Source organism: Eumetopias jubatus, unplaced genomic scaffold (assembly GCF_037043125.1).
Source record: "Eumetopias jubatus isolate StellerSeaLion01/CBP00866 unplaced genomic scaffold, mEumJub1_p1.0 scaffold_1, whole genome shotgun sequence".
NCBI lineage: Eukaryota > Metazoa > Chordata > Mammalia > Carnivora > Otariidae > Eumetopias > Eumetopias jubatus.
Window position 1 is genome coordinate 142,297,711 of NW_028274807.1, and position 18,217 is coordinate 142,315,927.

At 39.5% G+C, this 18,217-nt stretch overlaps 1 protein-coding gene across 1 annotated transcript in view; it reads left to right on the plus strand.

Annotated features, from left to right (window-relative positions):
• Positions 1–18,217, plus strand: part of RBMS3 (RNA binding motif single stranded interacting protein 3) — a 1,335,892-nt gene that overhangs the window by 750,096 nt on the left and 567,579 nt on the right. The window contains exon 5 of the mRNA XM_088026449.1: positions 9,678–9,835. Coding sequence (XP_087882575.1) covers positions 9,678–9,835 — 158 coding nt within the window. The remainder of the gene's footprint in view (positions 1–9,677; positions 9,836–18,217) is intronic.

Here is an 18,217-nt window from a genome sequence, read left to right on the forward strand (position 1 = left end):
TCAATTATATTTAAATTTAAATAGCTACATATAACTAGTGGCTACCATCTTGGACTGCACATATTTAGAATTAAATCTGGAATTAACTGGAGTGAAAACTACCTCACTTCAGGTTCTGAATTTGTCACAGAGTAACTGAACAGCCTCAAAGAGTCATTTAAACTCTTCAAATCTCTGTATTCTCATCTTCGTTATGGGGGTAGTAATAATAGCTACCTCCCAAAGTCCTGAGATCATCTAAATAAATCAATATAAAATTCTTAGAACAATGCCTGGCATATAGTGTATGTTCAATGAATATTAATCATTGCTACTCTTATTAATTATTTTATAACCTTTTGTGAATATTTAATTACTAGAAACCAAAAAAGAGGGATAAATGAAATAGGTCTAAAGTAATAAAAGGATAATGCTATGATATGGGGTGAAACTTTAGGTGACTCTAGAGGAATGCGCGAGATTTAGACAAATAGAAAATAATCATAGGATGCCATATGTTCCAAGTTTCTTTGGACAGTCTCCATTTATACCTTGTGTCCCGATATAATTATCAATGACTCCCTCTTTTGCTCTTAAAAGTACCCCAGTTTGTAAGATACACTTTAGAGTCACCCTAGAAAAAGGCATAAGAATGCAGCACAGACATTCTAAGTAAAGGAAGGAAGACAAAATAAGGTATAAATTCAGATGTCACCGTGGTGTGGCAAGAGAGGTGGACAAGCACTGGGAAATAGAGCAAGTCAGGGTTAGATAGGGGCTGGAGAGACATTATGGATGTGGAATGAAAGCCTCGATAAAAAAAATCACATTTTACTGCACTTGTTCTTCATGCTATTATTATTATTGCATTGCTCCTAAGTCAACATAGATTTACTTTCAGAAAAAGTAAATTCTTATCTAATTGGACTGAATCATTTAGTGTATCAAAAAAGTCTTAAAACCATTTGGTGTTCTGATTTGCCTTCTATTATTGGTAGTAATTTTTGTTATACACGACTTGAAACAAAATGCTTCATTTCTTTTTTTTTAAAGTTTTTTTTTTAATGTTTTTATTTATTTATTCATGAGAGTCAGAGAGAGAGAGAGAGGCAGAGGCAGAGGGAGAAGCAGGCCCCCCACCTAGCAGGGAGCCCGATGCGGGACTCGATCCCAGAACCCTGGGATCATGACCCGAGCCGAAGGCAGATGCTTAACCATCTGAGCCACCCAGGTGCCCCCAAAATGCTTCATTTCTATCACCCGTTAGCTACTAGTAACCAAGTCAGGAATATGATTGGTTAATGTGGAAATTAGTCAGTGCAGTGGAAATGGCTCATTAAATTTGTTTTCATGGCTAAAGAAGAAAACTTTGAAAGTGTTCATTTAGTTGCAATAGGGTACTAGGGCAACATATCTTATAGTGGTACCCTGTAAGCTGCATCTACTGGTCTTCATTCTATTTAGGATGGCATACATAATAAAGCTAGGGTAACTAATTGTTAATAATATTACTGATTGTAGTTTTAGGGAAACAGATTATTGGATTAGGAAACATAGAATATTAAAAAAATAGGAAAAGAGTCAAAATAGAGATTATGGGGAAAAAACTAAAAATAATAAAATAAACATATCTTATAAGGTATAAGAATGTGACTCAAGTGTAATTGTTTGACTCTTTGTAAGAGCTCATCTTTATCTCTGATTGCATTTGGAATTGAGATGCTGACCGTTGGCTCTCCCAGAGCAGTTATGATGACCTGTTCTGGGTTTTCAGTCTTTCCCAGAGATTCTAGCCCACTTCAAAAGCAAGTATTTGAGTTGATCTCTGAGATATACCCGGGACAAATAGAACAGAGGTCCCATCCTGGGATTATAGTCACTTTTGATATTTCTGGGGAATTCTAACAATTACTGTTTGTAGCATAGATGACATTGTAATCTCTACCTTGGGTACCAATCATGGCTCTTTTTTTTTTTCTTTGCATGAGGACTCAATCCTTATTAATATTGGAATCATGAGCTGTTGGGGTTATTTTGTAAGTGTAGACTTGAACTTTAAATGAAAGCCCTAAGTTCCTCAAATTTTGAAATGTATTTTAATTTTGCTTATTTTTCCTTAAAGAGATCAAGAGTTGGCCAAATTGAAAGATGGATGGGAGCAAAGGCCAGATGTCATCGGCATTTGGAGAACTGAGCAATCTTTATAAAAGGCCATTGCCATCACTTATAGCAGACGCTCTTCTCTAGCTTGTAAATTTGTTAAAGGAAATAGTTTATTATAGGTCCTTGAAAGGAACAATAACTAGTTTATTTGTGTTTCCAAGTACCATGAATTTTAAAATGTCATTTAATATCCAAACCTCTGAATGGAATTCAATGACTTTAGATTAATCCTATTTGTAAATAGCACAGAGCAATGTGTGATTATGCAATCTGCTGAGGTTTTTAAAAACTAATATTTACTGAAAAAGTGAATCTCATCCTAACAGAATTTTAATAAAACCTCACTAGTGATTTGTAAGTACCTTGAAACTAATTAGTCATTCAATCCACAATGATTGTTTCATCAGTGCTCAGTTATTACTTTTTGATTCTTGATGAAAATGACAAACCACAGTTCTAGTGACAGAGTTTCATCCCAAGAATAGTGGCTCCCATGCTTAAAAAAATAAACAATTGACTCTTGTGGCTCCCCTTTAAAGGTACATACTCCAACTGGGATTGAGAGAGTAGTGTTTCTTTTAAGGATCTGCATCACGATGATGCTGACGAAAATAATAAGATCAACAAGTATTTATTGAGTATTGACTCTGCCAGGAACTGTGCTAAATACTTTATATGTAATTTTTATACTAAAGCCTCACAGCAGTCTTATGAGGTGAGATCATCGCAATTCCTATTTTACTCGTGACTAGAGGTTTAAGTGCCTAGTTAGTGGTCGAGCAGGATTCCCAGAGGGCAATGTGGAGCTCTTAAACACCAGGTTACCACTGTTGACAGTGGCTGTTACCAAGACCATTGACAGAGAATGTGCAAGTGATTGCCTTTTGTGAGGAGTCTTATCCTTTATTGCTCATTTCCGTATCTGATCTGTGGGTAGGAAAAGAGAAGTGGTGCAGGTTTTCACCAAACTCTATTATAAAAGGTGTAATTGAAACAATTGTTTTCTACAGTCGTATTCTAGATAATGGAGAGACAATTGCCTAGCATAAAATTGCAAAGCTAGCATATATGTGGTTCATGCAACCATGGCTAAAATCGCACATCTTGCCTTAGACATTCATTTAGCTGCATTTATTCTTGCTCGCATGGACAATATTTGTACACACCCTCATTCGAAGCTATTATAGGCACTCCAGTGACTGCTACAGTTCTTGCCATGTCTACTTGTTCATGTTGTGTTCACACTAGAGGAGTGGTCTGCAGAAGCAAGGTTATGTGGAAATTATACTGTCTGGGAAAGGAATTCAATAGCTTGCAGCAGTGTTATCCACCGAGCAATGGATTGCATGTGTACGTGCAGGCTAAATAATGTATGATTTAAGACAGGAATGTGATTTGTATTCATTTTTGGATAGTAAAAGACTTGGCATGTCAGTCCCATGGGAGACTTTATCCAGGGCTTTACCCTTGAGTGGATAAAAGAGTACAAATTCTATTGCACTGGAGATGAATAAAAACAAATTGGGGAGACCATCAGCAGAACAGACTGCTGTGTGATGGAGTCCAAGGCTACTCCAAAAAACCACCAGACCAACTGCTTCAGGATCCTGCCAGCAACCAGATGCCGGGAATAGAATTGACTGCACTTTGGCATCGAAGCCGTGTGATTCCCAGCCAAGGGGAATTGCATGCAAAAAATATTTAAAATTCTCTTTGTAAAAGAGTTATGTTTTCAATAAGAGGAAGAAGTATGTTTCAAACCTAGTCTGCTGCAGATGATATTTGGCATACCAACGTCTTAGTTACGGAGTGTAGAGGCACAGGGAGGTGAATACCATATCTACTTGGGGGTAAGAAGTTGAACTTTGGTGGGTGGGGGGGTTTTTCAATGAAGTGGGTTTTTGGCCATTGAGTTACTATTATTATTCCATGAGGGGTACTGTATTGGTATTAGTTCTTCAAGGAGAGGGGTTGGATCTGTTAAAGGCAGTGATTATCAAGTAGGAGCATTTGAAAATATCTGGAAATATTTTTGCTGACCACAACTTGGGGGGAGGGTAGTGCACCTGTCATCTAGTAGTAAAGGACAGGGGTGCTGTCCTTCAGTGCACAGGGCAGCCGCCCACAACAAAGGATTATCTTGTCCAAAATATCAATAGTGACAAGTTTGAGAACTCCGGTTTAACAGGAGCTAGCTAGTAGGTGTGTATTACAGCCCTGCTTTTTTTTTCATCTAATAGGTTTGATACTGTACGAAAGATGGTTTTTAATGATTTGCTCTACCCTATTGATATGTGAGCAGCACTTATTGGATATATCAACTGCTTTCTGCTAAAACGCAAAAAGAGGAAAAACAAACAAAACTATAAGTCATATCTTTCATATCTATAAATTGGTAAATCCTCCAAAATACTTAGGGGTTAAAAACACAGTGAACCTCCCTCCAGACCTACACACACAAATCAAACATTTTATAAGAATGTAGGAGGACCCAGGTGATTCACTTTTCAAACTTGAAAAATGAGGCATATTAACAAAGCACACTAAATGAATCAGCTGTTTAGGATGATCTACAAGCCAGTTCATTTTCCTGTTATCAAATAACACACCATGAATCTTGACAAATGAACCCACTTGTTTGACATTATTTGGAAAAGCTCATAACAAGTTTGCTTCTGATGGTCACTTGCCCTTTGAAATTAAGTTTTAAAATGGACTTCATTTAAATTCTGATAGAGGAAAAGGCTTATTATTAACCCCCATTTTGGCTGTCTGCTGTTTATCCTCACCCTACTTTGTCTCCTCCTTGTACTTGGATGCACCAGAGCCTCAGTGTCATCCTCCAGAGTTCACGGTCGGAAAGCCGTTTATGTTTTTGGTGCCCATGTCATTAGTACATGACGTTCTAGAGTGTGGAGGGGGGACTGCGTGTCTTCTGGAGTCCACCTTCCTAGGTACAAGTTGGGGCTCCGGCTGCGTGACCTTCAGAAGGTCATCTGCCCGTTTTGCCCTTCCGTTTTCCCATTTGTGAATGAGAAGAGTATTATTTGCCTCATTGGGCTGTTACATAAAATGCTTAGGAAGCACACCACCAATGCTACCTGTGATTATTAGAATCATTATCTTCCAAAATGCATGTCAAGACATTTTATTTAATTTCCCAAAGAGGACACTGGTACTGATCCACTAATGGGGCAGCCCCAACATGTGGTTCGGAGGGCTTTCACCCCCATCCTGTGACACCTAACAGACCCTCCCAGCCACGCCACTCTGAATAAACATTTGAGGGAAATCTGCGTACTTGCCAAGCATGTGCAGGTTCAGGAGAAATGCGATCTCGCTCCTTCAGTTGAGTGCGATCTGAAGACCCTCTTCTGAAAATGTGCCCTTTTGACTGGTTTTAGCCAAGCTGACACTGCAAATTCATAGCAACTCCCTGCCCTGCCATAGTGCAGCATTACAATGCTCAGTCACCCCCTCTGTAAGTCACTGCTCCTAAATACGATTTATAAAATGTGACTTTGAGCAATATAGCAAAGTCAGTTTTATCTGAGGGAAAATAAATTCTTTTTTTTACTAACATTTTAAAATGTCTTCCTTAGTGCCTCAAAATGCTTTAAAAGCTAATCGATGATAAAATCCCAACTCCATCTAAAGACAAAAGAATTGAGAAAGGAATCAGAGCCACTTTTAATTAGGAAAGTGGTTGCTGTGACCCATTAACCTCTAAAGATGATTGCTCCTTTTTTTTTTTTTTTTTTTTTTTTTTTGAGATGCTGTAGTTTGGTCATTTGTCTTTGGCACCAGGGCATACAACATTGCTTTTTGCTTTTCACCAATTAATTCATTTAGGCCTTTGCATTTGTCAGACATTCCGGGAACCTTCTGCCAATGTTTTGTTGATGAAAGGATATATGTTTGGAAAGTTGGGGGGGGGATTTATAATTCTTAACACCAAAGAATGATTTACAATGCAGACCGCTACCCGAATCATTCAGTATATCATCAAAGGATAAATGAAATTTAGGGAGAGATGGGCACTGGGTCTTAAAATCTGTGTGTTGATTTGGCTTAGTAACACTGGAAAAGTCTACCTCTTTCCGCAGAACTTCTAGAACTCACAAACAAGAATATGATATGGAAAACCACTTTTGACTGTGTATTTTTTTTCAACCGGCTTTTGAAATACATCATTTCTCCACAACAGCCTGGTGCTATTATCTCTATTTATAAATTACATACTGCATTTCCATGCATACAATTTCCCTATGGTTCTCACAACTTCGACGTGCTTTTGACTGTTTTGTTTATTTATTTATTTTATCCTAGTGAATACATCGGGCACTTTGGAGGGCATATTTAGGCACCATGCAATTTACTAAATGGTATTCTGGCTGTGGAAATGCTTGCAAAGACCCTTGGAGGGTGGTGGGGGAGAAGTAAGTAAACACACATTGAACATCCTGTAGAGGATGCTTTCTTATTTGATCAATCAAGGACTCAGTCTGTGCTGGTCCATCAGATCTATGATACATAAAGCTGAAGACTTTTTTTTTTTTTTTGGCTTCCTGGTAGTTTTAAAAGTTATGCAGTAGGAAAAACTGTTTTAAACAAAGCCTCATTTTCAAAGAAGCCTGAGTACAGAATGGAATTCAAAGAATTTGGAGAGAGGGGAGGTGAAAGTAGTAACAAACAGCTTTTACAAAGCCCTGGGAAATTTAAAAAAAATAAAGTACATAATGGAAATAAAAGAAATAATCTGTCCCATTGGGAGATACAGAGACCAGGATGCTACTTTAGCAAGGATGTGTTGAACACCTACTAAGTTCAGGACTTGTAAAGAGATAGAGCTTAAGTGTCATGGGGCGTGCAAGGAGCAAAACAGAATTTTTTCTTTTTTTAAGATTTTATTTATTTGAGAGAGAGAGAGCATGCACACGTGGGGCAGGGGAGGGGGATGAAGCAGAGGGGAAGGACAAGCAGACTCTGGGCTAAGCATGGAGTACTACCTGGGGCTCAATCTCACAACCCTGAGATCATGACCTGAGCAGAAATCAAGAGTCGGATGCTTAACTGACTGAGCCACTCAGGCGCCCTGAAACAGAATTCGTAGATCAAGGAGGAATAGTTTTTCATGCAAGCCCAAGAACTTCATGCTGCTTTATGCAGATACTAAATTCCAAAAGGCAATGGATGTATTTCATTTTGTTCAAACATTGGGGACAGAAAGTATTCTCCTGTGTAATTTGTCGTAAAATTCCACATTATAAATGTTGGTAACAAATGAGGTAATACCTAAGAAATGGTTGAGGAAATGTTTATTTCAAAGGAGGAGGCTCTGGGTTTTGCTCCTGTCATGTCTGTTGTCCTCCCCCTCCCCATTCCTTAAAGAAACTGCCCAGGACAGTCTTGACTAGTTTGTGTTTGCATGTGGTCACTCTGTCTTATGCTCTCCCTCACTTTCCTCCCTAAGAGGAGAGCAAGAGGAAAAAGGTTTCAGATGGTAGATCTGGTGCATCTGCAAGGTGGACCAGACCCTGACCTTGGAAGCAGTGGGAATTCAGAGACATGGAAGCTTCTATCAACCCCTCAGAGATTTTAGTAGCTGACTTTATTTTGAGATTTAGAATTAAGGAAGAGATGAAGCTAATACCGAGGCTTCTAGCACAGGGGTTGATGAATGTCAGCAACACGAAAAGAAATGGGGTCGTTGTGCTGGGTGGCTGGGGTGGAGAATTGGGAGATGAGAAAGCAGAGATTATGAGTTTCATTTGGCATACTGTGTCTAAGAGGCATTGTCCTATAGCCGTTTGGAAATATTGACTGGGGCAAATCTGATAATTCTGGAAGGTATAAAACAGACTATTATAACAAGAAACAAGGCTGGATACTGCTAAAACTTGGCCTCTTCTTGCTGTGGGCTAAGTGTTGCATTCATTCAGTTATTTATTGTACACAGTATAGCCTAAGTATTTATTAAGCACCTACTTGCTGTTTGGTGAGTTCATATCTCCCACTCCTGATAAAACAGCTAACGTGTCTTCAGGTTAAAACATGGCTAAAACTTTCCCCACTGGAATTTTGATAAAATGTGTTCATTGTGCCTTTAGGTAACATTGTAGGTTATGATTGAGTATATCTGGGATAGTTATATAGACTAATATCACTGGCAAGACAAGTAAGAACTACAAATATTATCATCATTACATTTAATATTGATATTATTCTTACATTTTTGTTATTGCTAACATTTATTAACTTACTAATTTCCAGGAATCATTTTGTTTACATTAGCTCATTGAGTTTTCATAGACACCCTGTGACATACTATTGAGAGTACTATTTTTATCCTCCTCATATTAATGAGAATGTTGAGTCTCCGAGAGGTTAAGACACCATCCAAAGGTCACACAGCCGGTAAGAGCACAGCAGGACGCAAACCCAGATAGTCAGTGTAATTTTAGAACTTCTGAAGATTTGCCTATGGGACAAAGAAATAATGTATAATGAGTAATATATCTACTAATTCTGGCATATATAGTTATAAAGACCCTCAAGTTGCTGGGGGTCATTCTATCTTTTTATTTTCTTATAAAATAGTTTGACAGGTTAGAGCAGTAGTTCTCTACTGGGGGAGATCCCCACTCCCCCTTCAGGGGACACTTGACAGTGTGCAGAGACATTTTTGGTTGTCACAGCTGGACGATGGGTGCTACTAGAATCTGATGGGTAAAGGACAAGAATGCCGTTACCATCCTGCAATGAACAATGGAGGATGTACAATGGAATGATCATGAAGGGCCCCACAACAAAGAATTATCCCCTCCAAGTTGGAGTGCTACCTAGATGGAGACCCTAGAATAATTGAAAGGGAATCTTGACTGTAGTGAGAGATTTGTGGCTCTGTATTACAAACAAAGGGCATTCACCATGAAGAAGCAGATTTGGGAGTGGGAGAAAGAGGTAAGATAGATTCATCCATCCAGTCAATCATTCATAGGTTCACTATTTATACAGTGATTTCTGTGCATCAGGAATTATGTTGGAGAGTGATGGTGAAGACAATAATAGGAGGAAGTGTGTCATTCCGTGTTTTGTTTTGCTGGAGAGAACGAGGGAACAAGGAGTAGAGACAAAGGCAAAGATGTGTGGCTGCTGAAGCGAACTAGGAGCAGGGCTTTGGTGCTAAGAGTGAATGAACTATGGTTCTAACAGGGAGGGAGGTACCGTGCTACTTTACAGGCCTATGGAAAATCCCAGCGGACTAGCTCAGAAGCCATACACCACTGTTGGGAGCACCTGCAAACTTCTTTTTGTCCCACTTACGGCCAGTGTACACCAATCCAAATGCAGGTCCGGGGTAGGGGGAGCAAGTGATGTTCTCAGAAGTACGCAGGGTGGGGATATAAAGATGTGTGTGCATGTGTGGTTCAGAGAGGCCGGGAAGCTTGCCTTGCTTTCAAGGTGCGTTGCGCTGCTGGCCTGTGAATGCGTGCTGGCTTTGTTTTTGCAGTAACAGCCTTTTCTGTTTCCAGCAGTCCTATGCACCAGCTCCCCACCCCATGGCTCCTCCCAGCCCCAGCACAAACAGCACCAGCAACAGCAGCGGGGAACAGTTGAGTAAAACCAACCTGTACATCCGAGGCCTTCCACCAGGCACCACTGACCAGGACCTAATCAAGCTGTGCCAACCGTAAGTGCCCCTCTGCTCCCCCGTTCCTCACCCCCACGTTGCCCTCTGTGCACTCCAGCCACACAGGACTTGGGTTTGCCCTCGGTATACCCCTTTATTGGTGCCTTGTGAGAAAAACTCTGCTAAATGGGACTCAAGTTTGAGATCTAAGTCCAGCTTAAGTTAGCGAATGGGGTTTGTGGACTTTTTGTTTGGGGGGCCTACCTGGGACTACGGGCAGATATGCAGGTATTGACCAGAAGGACGATGAGCAAACATTAGTTGGGTCTTCGAACCCAATGTGGCTGGCAGAATCAGTGATGAATCTCATAAAGATAGCTGCTTTTTTTGGAGAAGTGTTAGCGAAGGGAATCTCAAAAACTTCGAAGTGGTAGGTTTCAGGATGGTGACCTCCCGTGTTGCCAAGTTTTTCTGGCCAGTTCTTGGTAAATAGAAGTTCATCCAGGACCAGGTAATTGGGGAATTATAAAACTAATAATCTGCTTTCCTTGAAAACATCTCCTTCCACCTCCAGTGAAGCTATTTCCCACCAAGGCCAAGAACCATACTCAGCAAGTATTTTGGATTTGTGAGGAAATGTGGTAGTGATGAAACACCCTTCGGAAATGTTTTTGTTAATCTCTTATCTACCAACACTTAGGTTATTGACTCTCTTATTTCTGTGCAAATAGAATAAACATATTTAGCTTTGCCCTCCAAATGAAATTAATAATGGATAATGAATTAAGACCCATGGACCTGTATTCTTAGATTGCTGTCTGATTATTTTTAAAGTAATATCAGTACAGCTATTTGTCATTTGAATATGCCTTAGCTGAGTATTTTTAAATTTGGGGAAACAATTACTCAATTTTTCTTCTTCTCTTTTGCAATGCTTTCACAAGAAGGTTGAAAGGATATTTATTTTGTAAATTTTCCAACCTCTAAAATATTGAAAGAGGAAAACAAAGTGAAGAGTATTTATTTGTCTTTGTTCTGGATTTTAAGATTGGGAACAAATATCAAAACACCAGGAAGTGACTGATAAACCAAAACCCAAATGCATAACTCTATAATCAATTGACAAAGCAATATATGTGATTATATGTGGATTACAGTGGTTGGGGAGGGGGGCTGTTGCCATTGACTACTTGATTTGTGAAGGAGTTAGGGCAAGACTTGGAAAAATAAATATTTACTTAAAAGCAGTTATTTAAACAAAAGGAATGTGCCAGGGCTAAGACATATAAATATGTTAGGTTTTGGTTGGGAAAGGTTGGGGTTGGACTTGGAAAGTAAATAACTCAACTTTTTCCTGTTGTTGTTAGAAAAACCTAAACTGTTTTGAAAAGTAAGGACTTTTAAAAATGTGAAAGATTGTGGACTTTATGTTAAAAGCTTCAGGAGAAGTATCTCTTAATGGATGCTGATAGGAAAAAGGGTAGCTATTGTCTCTGACTCATATTAGAATCTCACTTATAAAAAATATTGATTGTCTTAAGGAAGATATTTTCTCTTTGCTCTATAACACTCAGAGAACTTGTTGAAGCACAGATTTCTGGGCCCAAGAGATAATGATTCACCAGGCCTGGGGTGGAGACCATGAATATTCATTTCTAACAGGTTCTCTGGTATAGTTGCTGCTGGTTGTGGAGAAGGAGCACTTCTCTCTTCAATAATACGGAAACCACTGACTATTTCTAAAGTTTGTGAATTTTACTTCATAAAATTTATGAAGATAGTTTATAAAGGTAGTTGAGGTAGAATCTTGTGCATTAAAACCCACTCAGCCACTGTGTGTGATTTTGAGGCAAATAATTTACTCTCTTTGAGCCTCAGTTTCCTCTTCTAAAAGAGTGAGTTGACTTTGATCATTTCTAGGTGTCCCTGTACTACCAGTGGTGTGAGAGCTGCCTCTGACTGGTGTATTAGGATCAACTGTTAAATATTCAAGAATTCCATCTGTGGTGTGTTCTAGACTCAGTGGCTTGAAATCAGCCATGGTGGGAGTATTTCCATTACAGGACCCAGCAAGCTCTAGAAGTAAGGGCATTTTAAATTTTATCTTAGGATTACAGCTTTGTAATAGAGCTTGAAGTCCGGAATTGTGATGCCACCAGCTTTGCTTTTATCAACATTCCTCTGGCTATTTGGGGTCTTTTCTGGTTCCATACAAATTTTAGGATTATTTGTTCCATTTCTTTGAAAAAAGTGGTTGGTATTTTGATTGGGATTGCATTGAATGTGTAGATTGCTCTAGGTAGCATTGACATCTTCACAGTATTTCTTCTTCCAATCCATGAGCATGGAACGTTTTTCCATTTCTTTGTGTCTTCCTCAATTTCTTTCATGAGTATTCTATAGTTTTCTGAGTACAGATTCTTTGCCTCTTTGGTTAGATTTATTCCTAGGTACCTTATGGTTTTGGGTGCCATTGTAAATGGGATCGACTCCTTAATTTCTCTTTCTTCTGTCTTGTTGTTGGCCTATAGGAATGTGACTGATTTCTGTGCATTGATTTTATATCCTGCCACTTTACTGAATTCCTGTATGAGTTCTAGCAGTTTTGGGGTGGAGTCTTTCTGGTTTTCCACATAAAGTATCATATCATCTAAAAGAGTGAGAGTTTGATTTCTTCTTTGCCAATTCAGATGCCTTTTATTTCTTTCTGTTGTCTGACTGCTGTGGCTAGGACTTCTAATACTATGTTGAATAGCAGTGGTGATAGTGGACATCCCTGCCGCGTTCCTGACCTTAGGGGGAAAGCTCTCAGCTTTTCCCCATTGAGAATGATATAGACTGTGGGGTTTTCATAGATGGCTTTTATGATATTGAGGTATGTACCCTCTATCCGTATACTCTGAAGAGTTTTGATCAAGAAAGGATGCTGTAGTTTGTCAAATGCTTTTTCTGCATCGATTGAGAGGATCATATGATTCTTGTTCTTTCTTTTATTAATGTATTGTATCACGTTGATTGATTTGCAGATGTTGAACCAGCCTTGCAGCCCAAGGATAAATCCCACTTGGTCATGGTGAATAATCCTTTTAATGTACTGTTGGATCCTGTTGGCTAGTATTTTGGTGAGAATTTCATCAAGGATATTGGTCTGTAATTCTCCTTTTTGTTGGGGTCTTTGTCTGGTTTTGGGAACAAGGTAATGGTGCCCTCATAAAACGAGTTTGGAAGTTTTCCTCCCATTTCTATTTTTTGGAACAGTTTCAGAAGAACAGGTATTAATTCTTCTTTAAATGTTTGGTAGAAGAAGCCGTCTGGCCCTGGGCTCTTTTTTGTTGGGAGATTTTTGATGACTGCTTCAATTTCCTTAGTGGTTATAGGTCTGTTCAGGTTTTCTATTTCTTCCTGGTTCAGTTTTGGTAGTTGATACATCTCTAGGAATGCATCCATTTCTTCCAGGTTATCTAATTTGCTGGCATAGAGTTGCTCATAATATGTTCTTAGAATTGTTTGTATTTCTTTGGTGTTGGTTGTGATCTCTCCTCTTTCATTCATGATTTTGTTGATTTGGGTCCTTTCTCTTTTCTTTTTGATAAGTCTGGCCAGGGGTTTATCAATCTTGTTAATTCTTTCAAAGAACCAGCTCCTAGTTTCGTTGATCTGTTCTACTGTTCTTTTGGTTTCTAGTTCATTGATTTCTGCTCTGATCTTTATTATTTCTCTTCTCCTGCTAGGTTTAGGCTTTATTTGCTGTTCTTTCTCCAGCTCCTTCAAGTGTAGGGTGAGGTTGTGTATTTGAGTCCTTTCTTGTTTCTTGAGAAAGGCTTCTATTGCTATATACTTTCCTCTTAGGACTGCCTTTGCTGTATCTCAAAGATTTTGAACAGTTGTGTTTTCATTTTCATTAGTTTCCATGAATTTTTTAAAATTCTTCTTTAATTTCCTGATTGACCCATTCATTCATTAGTAGAATGCTCTTTAGCCTCCATGTATTTGAGTTCTTTCTGACTTTCCTCTTGTGATTGAGTTCTAGTTTCAAAGCACTGTGGTCTGAAAATATGCAGGGAATGATCCCAATCTTTTGGTACCAGTTGAGACCTGATTTGTGACCTAGGATGCGATCTCTTCTGGAGAATGTTTCATGGGCACTAGAGAAGAATGTGTTTTCTTGCTTTGGGATGGAATGTTCTGAATATATCTGTGAAGTCCATCTGGTCCAGTGTGTCATTTAAAGTCTTTATTTCCTTGTTGATCTTTTGCTTAGATGATCTGTCCATTTCAGTCAGGGGGGTGTTAAAGTCCCCCACTATTATTATATCGTTGTCGATGTGTTTCTTTGCTTTTGTTATTAATTGGCAGCTCCCATGTTAGGGGCATAGATATTTACAATTGTTAGATCTTCTTGTTGGATAGACCCTTTAAGTAGGATATAGTGTCCTTCCTCATCTCTTATTACAGTCTTTGTTTTAAAATCTAATTTGTCTGATATAAGGATTGCCACCCCAGCTTTCTTTTGGTGTCCATTAGCATGGTAAAATATTTTCCACCCCCTCACTTTCAATCTGGGGGTGTCTTTGGGTCTAAAATGAATCTCTGGCAGATAGCATATCCTTGGGTCTTGTTTTTTAATCCAATCTGATAGCCTGTGTCTTTTGATTGGGGCATTTAGCCCATTTACATTCAGAGTAACTACTGAAAGATATGAATTTAGTGCCATTGTTTTGCTTGTAAGGTGACTATTACTGTATATTGTCTGTGTTCCTTTCTGATCTATGCTGCTTTTAGGCTCTCTGTTTGCTTAGAGGACCCCTTTCAATTTCTTGGAGGGCTGGTTTTGTGTTTGCAAATTCCTTTAGTTTTTGTTTGTCTTGGATGCTTTTTATCTCTCCTTCTATTTTCAATGACAGCCTAGCTGGATATAGTATTCTTGGCTGCATATTTTTCTCATTTAGTGCCCTGAATATATCATGCCAGTCCTTTCTGGCCTGCCAGGTCTCTGTGGATAGGTCTGTTGCCAATCTAATATTTCTACCGTTGTTCGTTACAGATCTCTTCTCCCAAGCTGCTTTCAGGATCTTCTTTTTGTCTCTGAGATTCGTAAATTTTACTATTAGATGTCGGGGTGTTGACCTATTTTTATTGATTTTGAGAGGGGTTCTCTGTGCCTCCTGGATTTTGATGCCTGTTTCCTTCCCCACATTAGGGAAGTTCTCTGTTATAATTTGCTCCAATATACCTTCTGCCCCTCTCTCTCTTACTTCTTCTGGGATCCCAATTATTCTAATGTTGTTTCGTTTATGGTATCGCTTATTTCTCGAATTCTGCCCTCATGATCCAGTAGTTGTTTCTCTCTTTTTCTCAGCTTCTTTATTTTCCATCATTTGGTCTTCTATATCACTAATTCTCTCCTCTGCCTCATTTATCATAGTAGTTAGAGCCTCCATTTTTTATTGCACCTCATTAATACCCTTTTTGATTTTCACTTGGTTAGATTTTAATTCTTTTATTTCTCCAGAGAGGGTTTCTCTAATATGTTCCATCCTTTTTTCAAGCCCAGCTACTACCTTTGAAATCGTCATTCTGAACTCTAATTCCGACATCCCTGGCGGTCGGTACTGCTCCTTGTTCTTTTTTTTTGAGGTGATTTTTTTCCGTCCTGTCATTTTGTCCAGAGGACAATAGATGAATAAGAGAACAAAATGCTAACAGGGTAAAAACGACCCCAGAAAAATATACACTAAACAAATTTGAAGAGCCCTGAAACCAGGGGGGTGGGGGAAAGGGAAAGAAAGAAAAAGATATTTTCTATATCTTCTTAAAGATCTATAAAAAAGATTAAAAAAAAAAGAATATGATCAGGCTGGTGCATAGATCAGTGCCACACACTAGATTTTGGGCATATTTTGGTCTGCCAGAAGAAAGTGCCTCCCAAAATTTTAAAGAAATCAAAACTTATATATGTACAAAAATAAGGGTAAATATAATGAAGGGATGGAATATGAGTATAAAGATGAAAATTATAAAAGATTTTATAAAAGGAATTGATAAGATAAGAAGTTGGTTGAAAAAAGAAAGAAGAGGAATGAAAAAAAAAAGGAGAGAATGTGATCAGGCAGACTAGAACAAAGCCATACACTAGAGATTTAGGGTATATTTTGGTCTGTTAAAAGAAACTGTATCCCCAAATTTTAAAGAGAGAACAACTTAAATATATACATACCAAAAATAAGGTTTACTACTAGGAAGGGATAGAATATGACTCTAAAAATGAAAAATAAAAAAGATTTTTTAAAAAGGGATTGATAAGATGTTGGTTGAAAAAGGGATAAAGTAAAAAAAAAATTTAAAAATTAACTTTGAAAGACTAAAGAATCATGGGAAAAAAGCCACGAATTCTATGTGCAGTATTCCTCTAGTGCTGGAGTTCTCCTGTTCTCATTGATCGGTAAACTTGGTCTTGGCTGGCTGTTCTTGCTGATCTTCTGGGGGAGGGGCCTGTTGCCATGGTTCCCAAGTGTCTTTGCGGGAGGCGGATTTGCCCCGCCCTTGCCGGTCTGGGCTATGTAATCTGCTCGGGTTTGCTCTCGGGAGCTTTTGTTCCCTGCAAGCTTTCCGTACAGCTTTGGAGGACGAGAGTGAAGATGGCGACCCCCCAAATCTCTGCCCCGGAGGAGCCGAGAACTCGGGGCACCGCTCCTCAGTGAGCCCCCAGAGAAAAGCAGTTAGTCACTGCCGTGTCCCCAGTCTCTGGCCATACTCCATGCTCACCTGGCCTGTGACCGAGCGTTTCTATCTCTGGCACCCGACCCCATGTGGAGTCTCCGAACCAAGCAGGTCCCTGCGGTGCGCTCCCGTTCAGCTCCTCCCAGGGGAGGAAGGGGAGTCTCCCTGGATCTGCCGCTTGTTGGGTCCCTGCTGGAGGAGCAGTGGCCCAACTGTGCCGCAGATCACGGTTTATGGCAACCCCGAGCTGAGAGCCCGCGCCTCGGCTCCGTCTCTGCAGCCGGCTTCCCCGCTCCGATACCTGGGAGCTCTGGCGCACTCAGGCACCCCCGGTCTTTCTGTGACCCCAAGGGTCCTGAGACCACACTGTCCCGCGAGGCTTCCACCCCCAGCTTAGCCACTGGAGTGATGTCCCTCAGCGGAGCCGGCTTCTAAAAGTTCCGATTTTGTGCTCCGCAGCTCTATCACTTGCCAGAATCGGCCGACGGAGGCCCCCTCCTCCCGCCGTCTATCTTCCCGAATATCCCCTCGGATTCACTTCTCCACACGTCCTACCTTCCAGAAAGTGGTTGCTTTTCTGTTCAGAGAGTTGCTGCTATTCTTTTCTTCGATCTCCTGTTGAGTTCGTGGGTGTTCAGAATGGTTTGATCCCTATTTGCTGAATTCCTGGGACCAGACGAAATCCAGGTCTCCTACTCCTCTGCCATCTTGCTCCTCCTCCTGGAAAGTAGGTCTGTGTGGGTGGGAGACCAGAGTGTATCAGAGACATTATTTTTGAGGAAAGAAGTTCTGTTAATGTTCCTTGCGTGCATCTGAGAAATTTAGAGGGTACTGGTTACTTGTTCATATTAGTTTTTGCTCGCTAATAAGATCGGGCCCATGCTATTGTTATTATAAACATTTTTGTGGGTTCTCCAGTTACTGAAGTGGTCTGGATCTTAGGTTTATTGCTCAGATTATGTTTCTTAGAGAATTTTGGAGTACCGCTGTGATCAAGCCACATAATGCAGTGGGAGTAGCTGTGCACTAAGATATCTGGTTTTGGGTCCTGGCTCTGTCATCAACTGGGTGTGTGGCCTTAGACCAATGACTTGTTTTCACCCTAACCTTGGTTTCCCCCATGTATGAAATAATGGGTTTAACTTGATAATCCTTTAAGCCTCTTTTACCCCAAAATTCTAATATTTCATTGAGACCCTCCTTATTATTTAGTGGTAAAACCCGCTTTTGGATACTTTTTTATCTTTCCCCAACCCCCTTTCCCAGTGTTGTCAGGGCCACAGCCTGAGTTGGTTCAGCTCTATCGGTAAGTCCTGATGTATGGTGATTCCTGTGGTAAGAAACCGATGCGGGGCACTTTTAAACCCATGCTTCCTCTCTTATAGAGTTGGTCTCTTGTATTGGTCATTACAATTAATAAGGATTTAAATCATTTTATATTCCTATTAGTCATCCAACACTTTAAAATCATCTTACCTACAAATGTAATATTTGTAGGTTTAAATGATGTTGCCATCAAGATTGATTTTTCATGTTTATTTCAATGAGATTATAGGTATTTTAGAGTTAGTATTTCCTTAAATCATAGGAAATGCAGTATTTGCTAATATCCATACTAATAAAATAATAGATAAAACAGAGATATACCAAAGATAAGCATAGATATATTGAATTATCTGGTATTAGAGTACAGTAATCCATATTAATACTAATGAACAGCAA